Source organism: Taeniopygia guttata, chromosome 1 (assembly GCF_048771995.1).
Source record: "Taeniopygia guttata chromosome 1, bTaeGut7.mat, whole genome shotgun sequence".
NCBI classification, from domain to species: domain Eukaryota; kingdom Metazoa; phylum Chordata; class Aves; order Passeriformes; family Estrildidae; genus Taeniopygia; species Taeniopygia guttata.
The window spans coordinates 88869746-88892583 of record NC_133024.1 but is presented as its reverse complement, the minus strand read 5'-3'; the positions used below and the strand labels follow the sequence as shown (position 1 = coordinate 88892583).

Genomic DNA, 22838 nt, shown 5'->3' with positions numbered 1-22838 from the left:
AGTGACACTCCCATTTGTGATCAGTGTGAAGTATTTCACCTTAAAACTTACCACATTGATGGCAGCAAGGGGCAAAAAGCATTTGAAAATCATGTTCACAGTACTTCCTCCCTTCAAACTGCAAATAGAAAGAGGGATGAGGAACTTGCACTTAACATAAATGCTGCAACAGCCTGGTGTGTTTCCAGATAAAATTAGGTAGGAAAACATACTGGGCTGAGCAAAAAAAAACCAGACCATGAGCTACATGTGCTAGGCATTACATCCACCCACCTTAATTCACCTACTAGTTAGCATGGAGTGTTAATAGCAGACCATTTCTCCAGTACTGCTGAGAGTGTAAGGCATTTTCTGTCACCCATTTACATCACAAGAGATGTCTGAATTTTGACAAACTACTGAAACTGAGGCAACCAAACACATTCTGAGCAGGAAATTAGCTAACAAACAGCTTTGGCCAGCAGGAGGGGAGAAGGATTTTTCCCAAACCTATTTGATGTCTTCCTCACCCTACATTTCCTGTCAGAACGACCCAGCATAGCAAAGGGTGGAGATTGGTATACGAAGAACACCCAGGGGCAGAAGTCTTTGCAATTTATAAAGAAGTTCAACAAAAACATGAGGTTTTTGAACAAAAACATAAGCCTTTTCCTTCATGATGTGTATTTCATAGAATCATAAAATCATTTACGCTGGGAAAGCCCCTTAAGATAATCAAGTCCAAATATTAAAGAGCAAAGTTCACTACATTGATCAAATTAAATTGATTTTAAGGTATTTGAATTTTATCACAGCTTACATAAGTTCAGCTACAGTTCAAGCTTTCACTGAAAAAAAAAAAACCCATATGGAATAAAAAGATTCAACGGTACTGCATTAGTAGCTTAGCCAAAGAATACGTAAAAACATGTAGGCAAACGTGAAAAATTTAGATACCTTCAGGCACCATTATTATTAGACACAAATGCCAATAAGCATGTCAAAACCAGGTAGACAATATCAGGTATGCTATACAATGTTTGGATTTCAATGTCTCAGTTTAAACAGTGAAACAAGGAGGACAGCAGGAAACCCCGCTTCTTTTTTTTCAATGGCCCTAAGACAAAACCAAGTGAGTAGCATAATCTACTACCCACAAAGTAAGGATTTGTGCATGGACAGAGAATACAGAAATGTGTTCCAAGATTATCTGTTGTATAATATGAAATGACAAGGATCAAATACAATATAAATATAATAAATGCAACTGGCAGGATGGGGATCTAATAAAACATTTCACCAGATGTTTATGGTTAGAAATCTATGCCCAATCTGAATTGCACCTATTAGGAACATAAAGACATTAACTCAGTACAGACCTTTTCAGAAATCTCTGTCAGAAATTTATCAAGTGCTATTCCAGTGTAATACTCTAAAACAGATTACTTTTTAATTTGGGCTTTTAAAAAAATGATAAAATTGAGAGGTACAGGGCTATTACTTTCTCAAGGAGTAATCGAAATAACTCATTCATTGTGAATTGTACTTGCTTCCTGCATGATAAAATCCTTTCCAAACTGAAAAAAATTGAAAGCTTCCTGTTCTGTTTAAACAGGTGGTCCAATGGGGGATGCTTAGGTTTGCTTGGATTTCAAAGCCACCACATGTTGATCTGAACAGACCAAACAGGTTTTCTTCCCCTCTTTGTTTGTGTCAGGCAGGTTGGTCTCCATTTAGTCTTGTTTCTATTTTCAACCTCTGCTCCTTTGAGCTGCCCTTTGTGGATGACCCAGCAGTTATTATCACAGAAAGCCTTAAGCTTCTGTAACAAATCTTACAGTACATAGTTCAAAAGTAAGGTCATTTCACTGTTGTATGCTGAAGGTCCATGAGGTAAATGGCTCTGCATAAAAAAATCTCACTTTGAAATAACCCCCAGCTTACCTGCATGTTTTTAGCTAACTTAAGTGGAAAGTTACGCACAAAACCTGAAACTTTAGAGACTGTTTCTCTAAGGCAGCTTTTGGTAAAAACCATTTTAAGAAAACACTCGAGGTACAACTGGAATAGAAACTAACATGACCATCTGTTCTGCCATTAGTATAGGACTGTGTACTGCTACCTGTAGAGAAACTCAACAATAGCAGCTCTAGGGAACACACACCTTCCAGGTGGTGGAGTAAAAGCAGACCAGAATTGCTACCACTTCACACTTAACAGCAAAGAATGGAGAACTCTACTGGAATGTGCTTGTGCTAACTTTTGTTTAGATTTAAAGTATAAAAAAACTTGCTAAAATGATGTTACTGAGCAAACTGGAACACAAATCAAATATATCACCGTCCCCAGTTTCTGTGCAACACTAGGCATGCAGATCTCAGGAATCCAATATATCATTTCTAACACAGGCTCAAGAGGACATCCACAAAACCCCTGCTATGCTGTGCAGGCTCTAAGCAGTGGATGGGCACCACTTGTGCCTGTGAGTGACTTGGCTCCAGTGCCACAGCACAGTGAGCTGTGCTGATGGAGGTGCTTGCAAGGCAGCCCAGAGATAAGTTCTGCAGCACAGGAGAACTGACCAGTTCCACCCATGGAACACAGCATGAAGTCTTATCATGGCAGTGTTTGACAGAAAGTGTGATAAGCAGCTTAATGACTAACTGGGGGAACCCTGCAAGGCTTGCAATAGGCAGGGGAACAATATTTGTCTTCTTAATTGCTAAGAGCTGTAAATCATTTCCAAGAAATACTAGCTTAGCTAAACCAGGCACAGAATAAACACAAGCTCATGCTGGACAACCAACAATGCTTGCGTATACCCACGGGAACCTGCTCAGAAAAACACATTACCTGGCCACACCTCCAAAACATCCATCTTCTCAAGGACTGCATTAAGCCAGTCTGAGGAAGATGTCCTTTCTGCCCCTCTTCTCCAGTCAGGTTTTCTTGACAGTGATACCGATTATCTCAAGTCCTCTGAGTACTGTCAGCCACTCCTGAGCACTCACCAACCTAAGCCCACCTTCTACCTGCTCGGGGCTTTCCTTCCTCTCACAGAATCACAGAATGGGTCAGGTTAGAGGTGGGGTCATCTGGTCCAACCTCCCTCTTCAAGCAAGGTCATCCTAGAACACACTGCACAGAATCCAGATGATTCTTAAGTATCTCGAGTGAGGGAGAGTTCACAACCTCTCTGGGCAACCAGTACCAGTGCACAGTAAAGAGGTTCTTCCTCATGATCGGGTGAAACTTCCTGTGAATCAGTTTCTGCCCATTACCTCTTGTTCTATTGTTTGGCACCACCAAGCAGAGCCTGGCTTCCTCCTCTGACACCCTCTCTTCAAACAATTATATACATTGATGAAGTCCCCTCTCAGTCGTCTCTTCTTGAGTCTGAACAGGCCCAGCATCCTCAGCCTATCCAGTGTTATTTTACCTCTGTAATAATTGTGGCAAGAAGTGTCTATCCTTAACTGAAACTTTCCACTTTCTATGGAACATTTCTCAGGTTACCCAGACTGAAAAAAAAAAAAAAAATCCTCGCAACATTAGCCAAAACATTTTTAGCATACAGTGTTATTTTAATTCCTGGGACAATCTACTGGCATTCACTTCTGACTTATTGTATTTGAGAGCAGCACTTTTCAGTAAGAGAGTGCTCAAAGACCAATCATCATGGATATGAATGTTAACAAGGTAGCAGTAGGAAGCAAAATGCCTACATCCAGTATATCCAAGCACCACTAGGACATTTGCCTCTGCCATTGAGATTCACGGATTCAGGTATGGCCACCCATGAGCAACACAGAGAGACTGTAACATTCCTGAACTCAGTCCAAAAGTAGAACTTTCTTTCTGCAGTAGTCTCCTCTAGAAGATACAGGCTGCCTAGAGCATGATTTCCCAAACTTTTATCTTTAAGGACCATTCAACTGTCTGAAAGAGGTCCCTGGAATGTCTCATTCTTTTTTGAGTCAGAAAAAGAATGAATAAAGTATTCGTTATTTAGAGAAAACACATTTTATTGGTTTAATACAATTTTATGAACATAATTACAAATATTTTAATTTTGAAATGTTCATATCACTTTACATTTGCCTCAGATCTTAACATGTCAGGATGGACTCTTTCCTGAGCCAGCTCAGTATATATTAACAATTGTAATGCAACTTGCTAAGTATCCAGGGGGTGTTTTTTTGTTTCTATTTAAATAATTCTGCCTTGCAGCTCACCTTTTGATGTCTTACGGAACACTAGAGGCTAATTTACTACAATTTGTGTAACACTATCCCTAGAGCCTTTTGATCCTCAAACAAGGTGAGAAGATGCAAATCCCCAGGAATCCCCTTAGCCAGTCTCTTTTGCAATCCACACTCCTCCCTCAGCCTCTCCTCATTACCACATAACATGGCTCTGTAAAATTAGAAATGCTTCAATGGAAGATAAACTATTGCGCTCTTCCAAAGGATGACACCTGTATGTGAGGGCACAGAATTGTTCCTTTTACACTCTGCTCATTTTCCTTTTCAGATCATCATATGACACAAATCCTGTAACTGCTACCCTAAGATGGACTGAAAGCCTCTCAAGCAGGGCTTTATCTCTCTCACAGTAATTCCCTGACTCATACCATCTATTGTTCCCTATACTAATCACGGTGTATTTTATGAACCAGTCTAGAGCTTTCACTACCACTTTGTGCTGAGCCACATTCTGAATTCCCATGATAGGGAAATGTAAAAGAAAATGAAACCTATTACAAAATACTCTCCTAATCTGAGGCAAATCAACCTGGAGCTGAGAAATATGAATGTGATCAGGTCTTAACCCCTGAAAGTGTGTTAAGAACTGATAATTTTGAATGCTCTAGACTGTTACACTTAAGAGTTGATCTTATACTGGCCCTGTCTGGTTTGGATCACAGCATGCTCACATACAGATCATCTCTTTTCCAACGCCAAACTCAACTCAACTCACTCAACTCAGTGATAAACCTCCTATGGACCACAGGATGCTGAGATTTCCCTCTATATGACTTTCTCCTCTAAGAAGTATGTTTCTTATGTATTTCTGGTATGATACATCAGATTCACAAGTTTCAGGGAGAAAATTTGCACTGAGAAAAGAATCTCCAGGATTTTTTCTCTCAGTGCTAATAACATTAAGGTCCACACCTAAAGAATGTTATATACATGGATGTCCTCCAAATTAGCACAGAAATGCTTCTGGTTTTTTTCTCCCTTTACTGGGCATACTCTGTTAGAGCCCAGATCCTCCCATGGGACTTACTAAGGCTATCCACCTGCCTGTAGCTACTTCTGCTATGGGAATGAAGGCTCAAGAGGGGGTATGGGGACAGGATGTTGGGGGGTGTGGGGTCTCTGCCCTGCTTACCTCATAGAAGAGCCCTTCAGGGAACTGCTGAAAGCACTGGGCGCAGACGAAGCACTGCTCGTGGTACAGCTCACCATTGCTGTTGACAATTTTCTCGGCAGGGGCAAAGCCCCCCCTGCAGCGCTCACAGATGGCATTTGCAAGTGCGTTCGCCATGTTGCTGTCATTCAAAAAAAAAAAAAAATAGAAAATTAGCCTAAATAGACAATAACACTGGTCGTCAGTCTTTCCCCAGCTCTACCAGGCCAAACTGCATCAACCTAATGTTAAGCTGCTCAACACAAATTTTTTCATGAACTTCATGGCTTGTGGCATCTCCTCAGAAATAAAGCTACCACTCCCTGCTCCCTAACTCTTTAGATAGAAAAAAAATCCCTGTGATATGCTCTAATTAAGTGAAAACCCCGAACAGAAACCTTGTATCTTCAGACACATTTACAGGCTTTCTATTATGAAAAAAGGCAATTCAAATTATTATAAAAATTCTGATATACATTAAAATGACTGAAAACAAGGGCAAATATTAATGATTAAGGACTGGCATCACACAGGAAAACATAAATTATTTATTGTAAACCAATTCTAATATATACATATATATATTCTGAACTATACATATATAATGACATTGCTTCAGATCTCTAAATAAGCAATGTGAAAGAGTGTGCAGGATCTAGTCTGGCAGATATTAATGAAAAACAGAGTAGTTAAATAATTATCCTTTATATGAGCTCTGCATAGCTTGAAGTCATTTTACAAATTTAGTTTGAAGTCATGGGATTTTTGATTGGTTTGTTAGGGTTTATCTCAGGGAGCTCAGCTGATTATGTGCCAGCTCATAGCCCACTCCAAGGCTAAGGGGGAGGGGAGGGTGGGAATGCTCTGGCTGCCCCATTGCAACCCCTGCCAGGGATGCAAAGAAATATTGAAACAGCAACCTTGATTGCTTCTCAAAGGCACAGGACCAAAAAAATGGCAGTGTGGTAGCTGTCCACATCTGCAGAAGACAGTACAGTTGATTTTCAGTTAATTAAAGCCAGCAAAAGGCTCTTTTGGTTTCCCCTTTGCAAACATTCCGTCACTCATATCCAGACTCTCAAAGCTCTGCCTTTCAGGATCATCCCACTGCCTTAATACCATGTGGTAGCAGACAGTAAATATAGAGCAATAGTCTAGTTTCATTAAAATGGGATGTCAGCTGACAAAACTAATGACTCAAAATTTATCTGGAAGATTATTAGACAAGTGACATTATTTGAAACACATGTGCATGCAGGCATGCATTTTGATAAGTTATCATGCTGTGCCTGTAAGTGCAGAGCCCACAGTCCTCTGTAAGATGCCAAGCCTTCCTTCTTATCTCTTCAAGGGGATAAGACCTCTGAGCTCCCACCATGTTCAGTAGGAATTTAATTCATTCCTTGCACACTATCCAAGGGAGCAAGCAAACACCTAGCACGTGGTTCAAAATGGAATGTGTTTTATCTATTTCTTACACTGTCTCACAGAAGAGCCCTGCACAAGGTCACATCTGACATGTTATTATTAGCTGGCACTTTTTTTTCTCTCTCATTTGATCTTTGCAGATGAGGAAAATGGTAACTGCAATCCAAATATCCACTGTCCTCACAGTGAAATGAGTGGGCAAATTTCACACGAAGATCAGACACAGGATGGTGTAACCCCTACATAACAGACAGACCTATGGACAAACTGCAGTGACTATACACATAAACTGTGATCAACTATAAAGCTCATCAATGGTCTTCATCGACTGTGTATGCTTTCTGTGGGGCAAAACCTCAGTCAATTTTCCTATCTTCCTTATCAATCTAAATGAAGAATAATCACAAGAGTAACTGGGATCTTTCATCATCACTTCAACAGTGCTTGAGCACTAAGGATGCCAAGCACTGCTGTACATAAAGTATAATCCAAGCAAAAACATGAAACAAAGTTCAAAACCAAATAAAAACAGTTTCCCTCTCCAGGAAAAAGTGCTTCACTTTGAAACACATCACATATGTAAAACTAGTGAAGTATGTAATACTTCTGCATTAATGAAGCGGTTTATCCATTTGCCCAGAATAACTGGCAAACAACCTGAAGGCAGAGAGACTACTTTAAAAATTCCAACACCATTTTTACTGCTGATAAAAATTCCTGATGCAATTCATGACGAAATTTAAAGTAACAATTCAAATTTTAGTTGTTACAACTGGCAATGTTTCAAGCAGAATCGTGGCAAAGGTTGGATGAGAGAACAGCTTGCACAGCCAGAGCCCCAGATAATAAAATGCATTATGTACAATACACTAGTAATGTCACTGCAGTTAACACCCCAAAGCTGAACAGAACAAACTTACAATCTTGCATAAAAGTCACAAAACTCTTTGTAGAGTTTTATTTCACTGTGCCTACGTTGCAATTTTGACACCGGTTTCTCGCCTTCATTTCCTGTGGAGTTGTGAGCATCAGGAGTGACCTTGTAGGCAACCTCTTCATCCTCTGGGATGGGGAAGGGCTGAGCTCTGCGCTGGAAGTCCATCTCGCTCCGATTGCTTTCCCAGATGTATATATTCTATGCTTAGACTGCAAACAAACTGTAGGCAAAGTCCGCAAAACAATATGCTGGACTTCCCCTTGTTCCCAGCGAAGTGATTTACTTTCACAGCTCGTGTCATGTAGCTGGAGCTACTCAGCACCCTGCTAGAGCTTCAAGTTAAAAGTTCAGCGGCAGGGCTGTGAGCCTGTCACGCTGAGATTTAGGAAGGCTGGCTGTGCACAGAGAACACTCCCCTGACAAGCCCTCATGTAAACTCGGATGCTGGAAAGGGTCTTCGCTGCTGGCTGCTGACAGAAGCTGCCCAGGAGAGCTGTGGTGTGAGTAACCTATGTGCAAATAAGTTTATCACCAAACTTGGCTGCAGCTTCTTTATGCTGAGGGAGCGTGGAGGCAGAGTCCAACAATATTTTATCATGAGCAAACCAACAGTTGAAAGCAGGACCAGAAGACTCCTGTCTCCAGGTAAATGTTGCTTTAATGCTATAGTGTGTTAATTACATTGTAAAAATGGCATTTAATGCTCCACTTGTGTCTTCTAAGTCATATGCATTGAATTTATCTATATATGTCTTTCCTCTTGTCAGTACTTCAGACAAGGGGTAGGTACAGGCAGATGGTTTGATTTCTGTTCTGTTTCTCAGGCCATTAATAAAACTGACAGGCATGCCATAATGGACAATACATGAAGGAGGAAAACCATTTATTTCCAGTGATGTGCTGCATTTAGAACAACCATCCAATGTAAGAACACTAACTAAAGTAAGATTTGCAGCTAATAATTAGACTCTTACAAGCTCTCCCTCTTTGAAGCGCAGTGTTTGTGGCACAGTGCCTGTGGGCTTCCAGCACTTTCTAACTGCAGAAAAGGAAGGCTTTTGGGAAGCCCTCCTGAGTAACTAACTTTTGTGTTGAACTGTCTCAGCCTTGTTAGCAATCAGTTGGACTGCAGAACTGCATGCACTTTGTGCTCATGACACACAGCACACTGGCAGCTGAAGAATCTGCTCGTCTGTGAGGGGGCATGAGGAAGCAGAGGACGATAAGAAGGAGATGAGTACCAGGAACAAATAGAGAAACTAGAACTAAGATCAGAGAGTAGTAGAATCATTTAGATTGGAAAAGACCTCAAGATCACTGAGTATAACCATTAAACTAATATTGCTACATTCACCACTAAATCATGTCCCCAAGTGCCACATCTACGCATCTTTTAAATACTTCCAGCGATGGTGATGCTAACACTTCCCTGGGCAGTCTGTTCCAGTGTTTGACAACATTTCCATGAAGAAATCTGTCCTGATCTCCAATCTAAACCTCCCCTGGTACAACCTGAGGCCATTTCCTCTTATACTGTCACAGGATATGACAGAATGTCCAGTCAAGGCTACAATTTCTTAATATACCTGCACCTTCCCTAGGACCTACCACAGAGGGTCTGGTGGGTGATGTTTTTTGGCCATATTTCTCACCACCACCTAGGACAGCTTGCTCAGCAAGCGTACAGCAGCCCACACGCCACTCTCCATGCAGGCCTGAGCTTGCATGCAGCCACCTTCCTGCAGCTCAGCCAACACAGTCCCACGCTGCTGCTTCTGCTGACAAATTTGTAAAATGGGTTTGGTCAGTGTCTTTCCTTCACTTCCCCTCAACAAGGAGCAACCCCCTAGGCAAGCTATTTCCTTGCGTAGGTGGGACCCAGGCAGCATGACCCTGTTTATTTGCCTGTCTGTAGGTGTGATTATTCACCCTATGCCAGAGCTACCAGGAGTCAAGCTCTAACAGGCTAAGGAAGCTGCACCCTCACCACTGACACAGCCTGGCTGCAGCTCAAGCCCTATTTTTATCTGTCATAGGGCATGCTGCAGATGAAGCAATGCTCAGGTTCTAGCCCGAGGCCACAAAGATCTTGCCAGAGCACCACTGCAGTCCTGGAAGAAAAGGTTTCTGCGTTCTCTGAAGCATGAGTGATGAAAATGTGCAGTCTGCCAACAGACATGCAGGTATAGTGATACCAATTCTTCATCTTGCTTCCCAACACTTTTTGCACAGGTCAGTGCTGAGCTTCTGTGGGTATAAAAAACTTCAGTGAGACTGACTGCAGTGGACTAAAAATACTGATTTATTTAAAATTAGTAAAGATGCACGAAGCCGCTAAGATAATAAACAGCAAGTGAGCCTATCTCTTCCTCTTATCACTATCTTCTCAACAATTTCCCAACTCTTTTCCTGTATTTTGTCCCAGATCACAGACAATCCTCCTGGGAAGATGTTGCTGTAAATCAAAAGTGCCCCATAGAGAGTTTCACCTGGTGGACTACTACAGTTTTGCAGTAATCTTAAATTCACAGGTGACCAATGTGGTTGGAAACCACTTCTGCTGCCTCATATTCTCTTTGGTCAACAAGAAAACATTTGATTACTACTTCAGCTTGCTACTGTGCAGTCTTCTGCATGGCTGTAGCAAAGCAAGTAGTACAGCAAGTTAGTGCAGTAAGATGTCCATCCAAAAAGCCTGGTTTTATCTTCCTAGTTTTTATCAGGAGCAAGTCCTTCAAAGTAACAGGACTCCATATGTGCAGTAAGTAGAAGTTGCCTGGTTCTCCAGTCATATTACCATTGCTGCTGGAGGAATGACTCCCAGTTTTTTCCAATAAACAAGAAGGAGCTTAACGGGAGTTTAAAAAGGGCCTTTATGCTACTGAAGCAAAACACAGCTTCTACTGTGAAGATCTGATAATCCACAAATCCAGAGCAGCTGGCCATCCTTCTCTTTTCTGACATTTTATAGGAGGCATGCTGCCCAGATCTGAAACACATTGTTAAAAATACACTGCATTTTCATTAGGGAATTCTAGGTTACTCTGAGGTGAAGCTGTCCGTGGGGAGTGAGAAGTATGTAAGGGGTTGTTTTGCAGTAACAGCTTCCCAAGGGCATTCCCTGGGATATGGGACAAAACATAGCAAGCAGCCTATTGTTAAAGAAGTTGAGTGTTTAACTAGAAAAGGTAGGTATGAAAGAAAAAGACAGTCTCCTCTTGGCACACTGAGGATCTTATCAGAAGCCAAAACTGATGGTAGGGAAGGTGCTGAAGGAAATGGTAGAAGAGGGAGGGAGAAGTGTTCCACTGCGGTTACCAGAAGGGCTTTGGTAAACAATAGCAAAAATAGGCGCACTGCCTAATCCCTGCTGAAGGATGACTGCCGCCTCACTCCACGTTTTCTCTGCACAACTTTCCAACCTGGCTGCCCATGCCGGCGGCTGCCAGGGACAGACAGGGACTCTTACAGTGACGGCTCGGTGGCCAGCCAAGCCCGCTGAGCATTTCACTCTGTGCCACAAATAGCCGTGTGCGGAGCAGCCACGGCTCCAAACAAGGTGCTTGGCAAAGGTAGCTGCTGCCTGGCAACCTGTTTGTGCCACCGGGACATACCGCTTGCCGGGAGGCCCAAAGACCCGCGGGGACAGGCGGGGGATGAACAAGCACAGTGCATCCCACCTCCTCCCCCGCAGGCACGAGTGGGTTCATTTCAATGATGCAGTAACAGATGCTGCGCAGTGACTCTCACACACAAAATACAGAACAACCTAGAAAAGAAGTTCGGCTGCAAAAGACGCGTGGGCTTGCAGTGCCCTGCTCTGATTTCTGCACCAACATTTCAAAGCACTAGTTGACCTTTTGTGGGGTTTTTTATTGAAATTAAAAACACTCTTGGGTTCTGGTTGCTGCAATTGTTTATCTCTTAAGCAATAAAATACTTTCTGGTCTCCTAAGGCAGTTTGATAAAAGTAATGAATATTTTATGTTATTCAAATGCACATTTTTACAGGTTGGATTTTCACATGTGCTCAGCACTGCTCCAACTACTTTTTCTATTAAAAATTATGGAAAACCATATTGAAAACACTGCAGTAAAAATCAGGTGAATTCTGAGTGTTCCTGAAAGTTTCATTCTTTAGTCTTCACCTCAAAATGTGTAATTAAGCTTATGTGGTGGGAGTTTAAACAGGGCAAACAAAAAGGCAATTCTAGTTGTTTCATATCCTCCAGTATAAATTTATTCTAGTATAAACATGTCCAAAAAATGCTTTGGTCTCCATAAACAGAGAAGGTTCACATTCCATCTCTCCATAAGGAAGTAAATATAACTGGAATAGACAGGTAAGCAGCATCTTCCCACACAATGTTTATCAGTCATTCAGGCACAGTGAAATACCAGCCTCTGATGGAATTTGTAGAAAGGGAGAGCAATATGCAACTACAGCATTTGCCTGTTATAAGTAATATTTCAGCAAAGTATTGTGTTTTCTTCCTGATGGTTACATTTATTACCAAATGAAGCATAAACCAAGTAATGACTTCCCTGTGTACAGATATTTGATACTCTTTAAAACATTCATCTCTTCCTCCCACACTACCATTTCTTTCAATCCTGTGCAGACAGGAAAAATAAAACAAACAGTATCATATATGAGAAGCTCACGAACTCCAATAATTTTGTGTTGCATGTGACACAGCACATTATTGGTTATTCTTGAAATCTGCACCTAAGTAGTCAACTGCATGTCTATTTCACTATGGCATCCAAATTCCTCCAACTCTATAAATTTTAAGGATACATTTGCACTGATGCATTTCATAGAACACTTACATCCTCATTTCCAATTTAAGAATAATAAAAAAGGTCAGCCACTCAATACTAGGGGCTGCACATCAAATGTCCCTGAGACAGTTGCTGTGAAAAGAACCATCTTTTCAAGCCTGAAAAGAGAAAATCAAGTCTGCCAAGCTCTGAAAAAGTGACAGGACAAGAAGAAACAACCTCAAGTTGCTTCAAGGGAAGTTCAGATTGGACATTAATTTTTTTTTAATTTTTTTTTTTTTTCATGCAAAGGGGTGTCAAGCACTTGGAACAGACTGCCCAGAGAAGTGGAACAGAGCCAACATCCCTGAAACTATTTAAAAGACATGTAGATGTGGCACTTGCGGACATAGTTTAGAGGTAGACCTGGCAGTGATGGGTTATTAGTTAGACTTGATATTAAGAGGTTGTTACAGCCTAAATGATTCTACGATTCTAAAATGCAGTAATATATTTCTCTTTAGGGTAATGGCTTCCTAGCACAAATATTCAGTTCATGTCATCTGTCACTGACATCCATCAAAAATCCTCCACTGAATCCTCAGCCTACAGGCAAATGCCAGCCTTTGATTCTGCCTGAGTCATCTGCCTGCACTATGTGGAACCAATGTTTTGACAAGCTGAACACCATGATCTGAACAGCTCATCCAGGAGCTATAATTAATACTATGACTCAACATAACACCCCAGCAATCAGGAGAGACTTCCAGTACATCCATACAGCTCCTTGTAGGGCAGAGAGTACTGCAAAACCAGGCTTCCCAGCCCACAGCAACATCCTTATTATAGTCACATCTCCACTGGAGACACCATGCTGAGGACTGACCTACAGCTTCAGTAACCTGCATGTCACACACATCTTTTATTACTTTATAACTATTAATCTACACTTTCAGCAACATAATCTCTTCTCACCTTCATTAGTTTGAGCTTCTATATGATGATGTGCAAGGTTTTTCATTGCCTGAATTAATTTTTAGCAGAAGTACAATGTGTTATAGAAAACATCTCCTCAGCTGTTCTTCTCTCACACACATACCAAATTGTAATTATTAGTCACTCCGGGTTTCAGTTTCACATTTTTCTCTTCCTACATTCACTACAGCATCACCAGGCTTTAAAACCTGCAGAGGATGGCAGACATGCTAAGCCATCTGCAGCTAATACAGCAGCATGAAGTAATAATAGCCCTAATATTCAACTGCCAAGAGAACAACCAGAAGCAGTTTATGTTCCTAAGACTCAAGAATGAGTAATGAGTCAACAAATAACACTAACACAAAATAGCATTTTGAGTTCATTATGACAGTCTTAACATTTAGATAATGCAAACTAAAGGTCTTAATCTTGTACTTTACATTTATCAGCTATTCAATGCTAGTAGCACACTTGCCAAGTAAACATGAATGAATTTCAATAGCAGTTTGTGCAAAGTTCCATGCATTTTTCTAGCAGAAGGTTTGGTAAGGTTTTTTAAACCTTTTTGCCAGGTTTTTTAAAGTAATGATTTTTGTCCCAACACCTGACCAATCCTCAACGAGTAAATCAGCAGTGGGCACTTACAGTATCTATTATATCACCTATGAGGGAAGAAGGTATTGAAGTTACCCCTCACAAGAATATACTGCTGGGATCATCCAAAAGAACAGCAGATTTTTTGCTTGACAGAAGAGAAGCAATGAAAAGAGGGAAGATAAGAGAAGATTGAGCTTTCAATCAGAAGGGTTTGAGCCCTGACAAGCTTCCTTTTGCTTTGCTACATGCCCTGGAGTAATCTGAGGAGTAGCTCTAGGAAGCATTTTAGAAAGAACTTGAGTTTAAAATTATGCAATTACTTGTATATTTCAGGCAAAATTCATAACCTGCAACTTGGCAGCCCATGGAGTTATCCTATTCTGAAGCTGCACTTCTACAATGTCCTTTAAAAAAGTACATATATTAGGACCAACTTTATGTATCAGAAATATAGGGTATGCTTCACTTCGGTTTCTGAAGTCAGTGAAGAAGAAATGTAAAAAACAAACACTAAAAAGCCAAATATTGTGCAGGACAAATAGCTTTCAATACAAACTTCCCACACTGTAACAAGGGGACCAGCCAAAGCAGTTTTGAGGCATGACTCTGAGCAGGAATCCAATAGTTGCAAAGAAACAGAGTTCAAAAGGTAGACTCACCTTGGGATCAAGAACTTTATGATCTATGAAGAGTGTGGCATGCATGGATTTCATATGCTGGAGAAGACAAACATTTCACATTTGCTCTACCTTTGTCCACTCATTCCTTGCTGGAACAGCTCAAATATTTTGAATCCTTAATTTAAAAAGGCACAAGCTGAGAAATGCTGCCAGGTATTTCTATCTTTGTCTGTCAGTATATTATTTTCTTTGAGTCTAATAGTAAAAAGTTTGTTAATTCATTTTTTTTCTAGTTCTATTATGCCCATTAGGGCAACCAGAAACAGTAGAAGAGCTACAAGGAAATATGTCCCAAAAATCAGAACCCAAATTTCTCTTCCTGGACAAAAGGCTCCAAATTATCAGAAAGGTTCATCTATAAAGACATATCACAGGATGACTTAGAATGTGCTGGCAAAATTGAGCAGAATCATCAAAAAACACTGCTCACAGAGTATTATATATGAAGCCATCATTTCAGAATTCTACCAGCAACTACCTAAAATGAAAATTTCTACAAAGCTGGAAGATACAAAGATGAAAACTGAACAATGGCAGCCTAAAGCTGCTATGACAAATCAAGCAAGGAAAAAAACAACACATAACTATATGTACTACACCATGAGATAATACACATGAAAACTCAGAGCATTGAGTGACTTAATAAATGCCCTGAGATTGCTGGGTGCAAAGCAAGACCAGAGGAGTTAATTGAAAGAAAAAACACTGAATGCCACAAGCTCCGTAGAAGTCCCTGAGCCACAGCTGGTGGCAAGACAGGGTTACTACCAAGGGCAATCCCAAAAAAGGCTCACTCTTTCCTTCTACCTCCCTCCACAGGCATCAGCCTTTGGCCATCCTCAGAAGCAGCATACTTGGCAAGCTGTTCCCATGCCTGGAGAGCATCATGTAAAAGGCTCATGGTCCTCTCGAGGACACTGTATCAGCCACCTTCAGGTGTCCCAGAACAGCTCAGAGACCTCAGGAAAACAAAATTAAAAATATACAGAAAGGGAATCCAAACTTACAACCTTTTAAACTTTTCTCCCAAATACCTGCAAGTTAGTAATTTTTATTAAGTAGTAACATTGGCATAATTTAGTTTTTCTCTTCTGTGTGTAAACTCACTTCAGTATGACAGACGGCATTCAAAGGACAGCTTAATTATAATGAAGAATAATAAGCAATCACAGTACATTTTCTTTAGAGAACACCTCTGGTTAGGTATCATCAGGACACACGAAAGCAACAGCAATAGAAAGGTGCAATTTACCTCTAGTCAGCTAATCCTGTAAATAAGAGCAGTGAAAATCCTAATTGCTATAATTAAAATCCTAATTGAAGCTTACATGTTTACTAAAATCATAGATTTAAGAGGAAAAGCAGTTACTGCTTAGGTTGATATTACACAAGCAGCAATCTCTGGTCTTTGGAGTCATGAAAGGTGATAGTCCGGGTGAACAAGTCAAACAAAATCACTTAGTTGTTATGCAATGTAGAAGATGGGGTGAGCAAGAAGGCAAGCAAAAAAGGGTGTGCTTCTCAGGAGTTATTTTAACCCCTAGAGCAATGAAAAGTACAGCACAAATCAACAGTAAAGCCTCTAGTCATGTGGATACCTCAAACAAAGGTGTAATGCAAATTCTAGGTATCCTAATATTTAAATCTAACCATGAAGCATACTTTTGCTGGCTGTAAGTTACTCTAATTAACAGTACAAATTCAGTGTTACATTTACATGGACAACTCCCTTCTTCAATTAGAGCAGCTAGCAGACAAGCTGAAGTGTTTCTTAGTCCAGAGCTTCCAAGCACCTGATTAAAATGAGTATTTGTAGCACTCAGCTCTCCACTATTCTAACTATTACGGTGTATTTAGTTAGTAGGGAGAAACACAATTTTTTTTTTTTTGTCTTAGCACTTCTTTTAAAGTTTTTCCTGCTTTAATAAATCAATCACTTTTTTTTACCAAGGTATGGAATAATTACTGCTTCACCTGTTGACACCAGCAGGGTGAGCAAGTTAAATAAATCTCACAGAAAGCAGACATATAAATGTTGACATTGGTGATGCTATAGAAAAACATTACCAGGAGAAATCGAATTTAAGTAAGCTTCCAGGTGCAGACAGGTTTTTATTTTCATCTTAACTGGCTCTCAGTACCCTAGAGCATTTGAAGGCTCAACAGGTCCCTGCTTTCCCAGACAGTTCCTGACCATCATTTTCATTCCTTCTTCCTAGGAAGAGCAGGTCTTCAGAGCTGATGTATGGCTGGAAACAGCTGTATACCTTGTCTGGCTGCTCCACATGTGCTTTTGATGGCAGGTTAAGGAGATTTGTGACCTTGCAAAACTCCTGAATGCTGCATCTCATACAGAAAGGGAGACAGCCCTACCGTGTTGCCAGTGGGGGGAATTTTATTCATGTGTTTCTTTTTACACTCACCTAAAAGCTTTGCTGTGCAGAGCCTATCCCCCAAAGGCTCAGTAGGATGTAACAATGTGCTTATGCCTCCTGTTTCATCTGCAAGGAAAGTCTTTGTGCTTGAAATTTTGGGGCACATCCACATGCCTTCCAGCCTGGAGTCAATGTGCAGAGGCAGGCAGGAGCCTGAACAGATCCAGCAAAGATTGTCTGCACCTACTCATATGCATGTACCCATCAGCTTCAGCAGCAAAGAGGAAAAACAATGCAACTATAAATTAAAACTATTAATATGGAAAACACCTACAGTGCTTTCTACATAGAACAGAGCAGTGAGCTATGAGTGACTGACAACTACTGATGGAAGCTCATCAATACTTATTTATTGTAAATGCTGAAATTTACTGCTTGGTAAAAACTTGAGACCAATCTCTTTAAAAGTTGTTTATATTTTTAGTGGTATTTGAATGCATATGTACTTAGAAAAGAGAGCTACAGATAGCAGCTAACAGTGATCAAATTAATTTTTAAGTGTAATTGCAAAAAAAAAGCCCCAAAGATAATTGCCTCTTCTTTTGCGACTACCTTGTACTGAGCCTTGAGGACTAATAGTATCAATTATTTTAGACAAATCATTCTATTTTTACAAAAACCCATGGGATGAGAAGAGGAAAGAGCAAAAATAGCAACCATACTGCTATGGCTAAGTGACTCCTAATGATTAATCATAAATATATGTGTACAATTTCCTTTCCATCCTGTTTGCTGAGAAAAGCAAGAAAGAATAGCTCAGCATACAGTCAGAATTTTTTACATGCTGTTTCTAAAGCAAGACAAGACCTACAGAAGACATCGTTTTCCCACTAAATCAATATAGCTGGAAAAGAACAAGTCTACAGAACAGTCTCTTCTGAAAAGTTGATTTTTCAGGTTGCATTTAGCTCAAGGATGGCTGCATCTTTTGCACACAGGAGAGAGATAAAGGTGCCTGGCATCCTCCTGCATTTTGAACTCTGCACCCAGGGAGCATCCTGTATAATTTAGGTTAATGAGCTGGTGAGTCTGCTCAAACAGACAAAGAGAGGTCTGCATTCAGCACCCTGGCCTCAGTGGACCAAGCACATTTTTTGTACTGTCCAAGTTCAAGAAAAGGATGAGCTATCCAGACCTTTTACATAGCACAGATAGGCTGCAGCTCCCTAAGAAGTCAGTAAAGCACAAGTTGCATATCTAGCAGCAGATTAAAAGGCTGCCAGAGAGGTTATGAGTTTGTTAAGTGATACATGGGTGAGGCAGAAAGAGAAGTCAAATTTCCCATCCCGACCAATGTGCTGTGCTGTCAGGACAAATTAAATGTATGTCATACATTATATGACAAACATATGTTCTGGTGCACATTTAGGAGTTTCAGTACATTGTTTCACAGTTCCCTAATTATTAGTAATCTCACACATTTTAAGTACAAATCACACTGACATTCCCAGGAAAGAAAAAGGCAGAATTTTGGCACAAAGCCCTGCTGAGCTGCTTTGTAATGCCAACACTTGGCTATGTCTCAGCTGAATTTGCAGGTACACAGATCCCTGTCCTACCAAGCACATTTGGCTCCTGCTGTGACGGCTGAATACAGCAGCTGAAATTAAAGGTCTTAAATACAGAAGTTCTCAAAGGGTGACCAGGGGACACTGGCATCTTGAGTACCTTTTGGCCCAGGATTAGAAGAGCACTACTTGAACTGAGAAAGCAGGTTTCAGTGAACTGTTGCTTGAGGGCTGATATTATTTAACACATCTGCATTAATATGTATGTAAAACAAAATACAAAGGCACTAGAACAAAGAACTGGAGAGAGATACTATGGGAGGGCATTGAAAACCCATGGATGGCAAGATATATTTAGCAGACATAAAAGAAACCTCTTGTCTTTCTTATGGACTTTAGATACTCTGAAACTATTTGCTAAGGACAGGCATCTAAGTGGCACTGGTAGAATATATGGAAAAAATTAGAGCTTTCCATTTTTAGAAAACTAATGAGCTTTTCCTCTTTGTTCCCAATTGCTCTTTGCTCTGTTGATATGCCATAATTCTGTATTTATAATGCCATAGCCTTTTGTCATGGAGAATGCAGTAAAAATGACAAATAAGCCTGCCTTGCAGCACACTGCAATATCACAATATAGGTTAGGAAGGAGCAAGGTTTAGTTTGAATAAGAACCAGCTTAAGCTATTAGCAAACATAAGATAAGCTCTGGTTGCAGGTATGGGTTGTCCCCCTGCTCTAAAAGCATCATCTGACCATGCTCTATTCATCTTCTTGTACCTCCAACACTCTGCCCTCTGCTGATTCACAAGCCTCTGATTCGCAATTTCCTCCAATTTGGATTTTATTTCTCAAGACCAATCCCTGTTTCATGTGTTTCTCATCTCTAACCAGAAGAGGCTCAGGAGATTAAAACACCCAGACTTCTACCGGTGCAGTAAACACACCCCTTCCCCTTATCCAGCCAAAATGGTCTCATTCCTATCTTGGATATGCATAGTAATAACAGCAACACAACCATACAGAGCTAGTACTCATTTTTATGTATATGCTTTAAAAAGAGGCTTTCTCTCTCCCAAATAGGTCTATTTTTTCCTCATTGCTAGTTTTGTACAAAATAAACTAAGTGTAAAAATGTCAAGAATCTCTGCCCATCTTTTACTCTACTAAGTCTGGTTATTCTTCCAACTGCAGTCATATGAATATAACATAAATACTGCTAATGCTATTAGAAATCCATCTCTGAAATCAATTCAGAATTAATATTACAGAGAGATACTGAACACACATACCAGACCTGCAAGTGAACATTCCTAGAAGTGATATTTCTGACATCTCATGATAAATAATCTCTGTACAATCATACATTTTGTCACAGTTAAGGTCCTTGGTTGCAACAAAAGAGTAAATCTCCGAGATCTGAATAACCATTCCTCAGAAATTGCTAATGCAGTTGAAAAAAAAACCACAGTAACCTTTCATATTACACAGCACTCCAACCTGATGCACAACCATTACCAAGGAAAAATAATCTAAAAATACAATGAGACAGACATTAGGAAATAGGAAGTACTTCCTCCCCACTGAGGCTTTTGTTAGCAGATACACAAGGTTCCTTTGCTGAGGAGCTTGAAGTGGGAATGGATTGCTTTCATGCTGAGCACACTTAGAAAAACATCTTAGCATTTTTACTTTTTTTTTGGGTGAGTGTCTGCACTTACTCAAGTTACAAACAGATCCTTAATCTTTCTGCTTCAAACAGAGGCTTTTTGCAAATTAATTGTTAATTTTTTTCAAAAGGATCATAGCAGCAGGAAGATAACCCCAGACATTAAATGGCTTTCTAATTTTTGGTCACCCATGCTGAGTAAGGTCAGGCTAAGTGGCCCTGCTGCATTCTTTTGTCTAAAGCCCATTCCACAACAAAGAACTCCCCATGAAGAAACCCAGAGCCCAGCAGCCACCCAGCTCCACACCACCAGCCTGGCACAGGGACTGTGCCACGACCCAAGAGGCAGCACAAGCCACAGAACCTGGGTGACCCAGAACTAGCTTCAAAGCAGACCAAAGTTGTCAGGCTCCAAAATGTTTATTTACTTGCGAGTGCTGGCCGTCAGAAGGGATCCCAAAGTAAACACTGGCTAGCATTTGCCCTTCCCAGAGTCAGGGAAGGCTGTCACACCATTGCCAGAACACGCAAGGTCATCGTATGGCTCCTGCTATCCCTCCTTCAGGGGTTTTTCTGTCGTGCCTCGGGGCTGCTTCTCGATGCATGTGTTTTGGAGCGACTTTCCAGAGCCGTGGCTGCATTTTGTTTGTTACAACCACCGGCACAAGCGGGCAGCAGAGAAGGGCTCGGTGCCCTGGCAGTAGCATCCATTTGCACTCACCTCAGGTTCTCTTCCTGCGACCCGGGCAGGACACTGTCAGGACGATCCCGTCTCCTCCTGTACAGACCTGAATGTGACAACTCTTTCAGCTGCAAGGCCGTCATATTCCCCTACCTGGAGGAGGGTTGGTTTTTTTTTAAAGGTGAGAGGGGTGTTTTGGCTTTGGGCTGGGTTTCTTTCCCCCGCCTCTCCCAGCTGTGGTGCCGAGGAGCGCGCCTGCCAAGATGCCTGGAGAGCAGCGCTGGGCGGTGTGTCGGCACACCTGCGCCCGCCGCAGCCACCAACCTCGGCACAGGCAGGGCAGCACCCGCCGAGCTGCTTCCTGTTTCTGGAGGTACACACCCTCCCAAAGGGCACCACATTTCCTTTATCACTCGAGCACACCTAAGGGATGTGTGCGACCAGCTCACCCCCTTCTCTCCAGCTTTCCTCCAACTCTCACCGCCCCAGCAGGCACGACCCTGCCCTGTGCTGGGCAAAGCAGGCGGCTCTCCCAGCGCCTCCGCACAAAGCTACACATCTCCTGACTGCAATGAGCTGTTCACTCTTTCCTGTTCTAATTCATGACAAAAGGAAAGTCATTAGAGCCATGAAAATTCAGAGTTACTCAAGCACTTCGGCAAGCTCTGACAGGGAGGTTAATGCAGCAAAGTGTGCCACAAAGTAACTTCAGTAACTAGCATAAAATTGTACTTTTAGAAACACAACAGCACTGAGCTGAGCATTTTTCTTTTTCTACCTTGAAAATCAGAAGAAAACCACAAAGTAATTGTCTTCCTACTCTCAGCTATCAAACATAAACTACTATACCAGCGTATCACATTTTGTAGCGATGGAGTGTCCCGTGTAATTGTAAAACAGGAATGGAAGTGCCTGAAGTTTCCTGCAAGGCAGGAAGGCAGCTAGCAGGCAATTTTGCAAGCTCTGCATCTCATTTCATGTAGTAAAATTTTAGTAGTAAATAAAGCACTTCATTTCAGGAGGCATCAAAAAAGCTTACCACTTCTTGAAAAATGTTTACTATTTGTTTGACATTATTCTTGACACATCTAAACAAAAACTTAATTCAGAGATTTTACTTCTACATGGTGATTTGGGAAGGTGTTTTTTAAATGGATTTGCATTTAATAAAAGCCAAGAAACCTAACAATTTGCAAGGACTGTTTTGACTATTATAGGAAACAAGTTCTATCTGATATGAATTACAGAGTTCGTTATTGAAGTGTTTATTTTGTAGCAGAATACATGTAAGAGTATTTTTTAATTTCTCTAAAGGAAAAAAGTGTAATATAGGTAATACTGAGTATATCATATGACACCAATTTTGTTGAGATTACCAGACTGAACACAAACTCAGTAGTTTTATATAATAGTATCAATATGCTTCAGTCTGGAATGTCATCAGCGCATAATATTAAACATCACACAATGGAAAAATAACAAAATTGTTTTGGAAAAGGAATCACATAACATGCCAAACAGATAATGGTTGCAAAAATTCAATGTGATTTACATGATGTTAGAGGGTCGCACACACTGAACTGTCAATAAGCTATACACATCTGAGCTCCCATCTTCAGAAAATAAAAGCAAGAACAATCACAATATTTGCCCAAACACACTGTGTTCTGGTTTCAAATGAAGTATTTAAAGTTGTTTCTCAGTACTCAGTAGGATAAGCTTAAACATAATTAAATGCCAATTCCCTGCAGTCAGTCAATCAGCGA

The 22838-nt window shown here is 40.8% G+C and overlaps 1 protein-coding gene and 1 long non-coding RNA gene across 12 annotated transcripts in view; one reads left to right on the top strand and one right to left on the bottom strand.

Annotated features, from left to right (window-relative positions):
* Positions 1-22838, bottom strand: part of LIMS1 (LIM zinc finger domain containing 1) — a 68016-nt gene that overhangs the window by 11201 nt on the left and 33977 nt on the right. For 6 of the 10 annotated variants that reach the window (XM_072933136.1, XM_072933143.1, XM_030279304.4 and 3 more), the window contains 2 exons: positions 5377-5536; positions 52-118 (listed from right to left, as the gene is read on the bottom strand). In XM_072933136.1, coding sequence (XP_072789237.1) covers positions 52-118; positions 5377-5536 — 227 coding nt within the window. Of the gene's footprint in view, positions 1-51; positions 119-5376; positions 5537-7742; positions 7925-21111; positions 21475-22838 lie in introns of those variants that run through there. The other 4 variants (XM_012569573.5, XM_030279274.4, XM_072933128.1 and 1 more) reach the window with 3 other exon arrangements.
* Positions 8283-19865, top strand: LOC140684678 (uncharacterized). 2 transcript variants are annotated; one of them, XR_012057303.1, is made up of 4 exons: positions 8316-8404; positions 8584-8683; positions 9796-9942; positions 12836-19865. It is a non-coding gene; the product is annotated as an uncharacterized lncRNA (long non-coding RNA). The 2 variants fall into 2 exon arrangements; XR_012057304.1 differs by lacking the exon at positions 8584-8683 and having other exon boundaries at positions 8283-8404.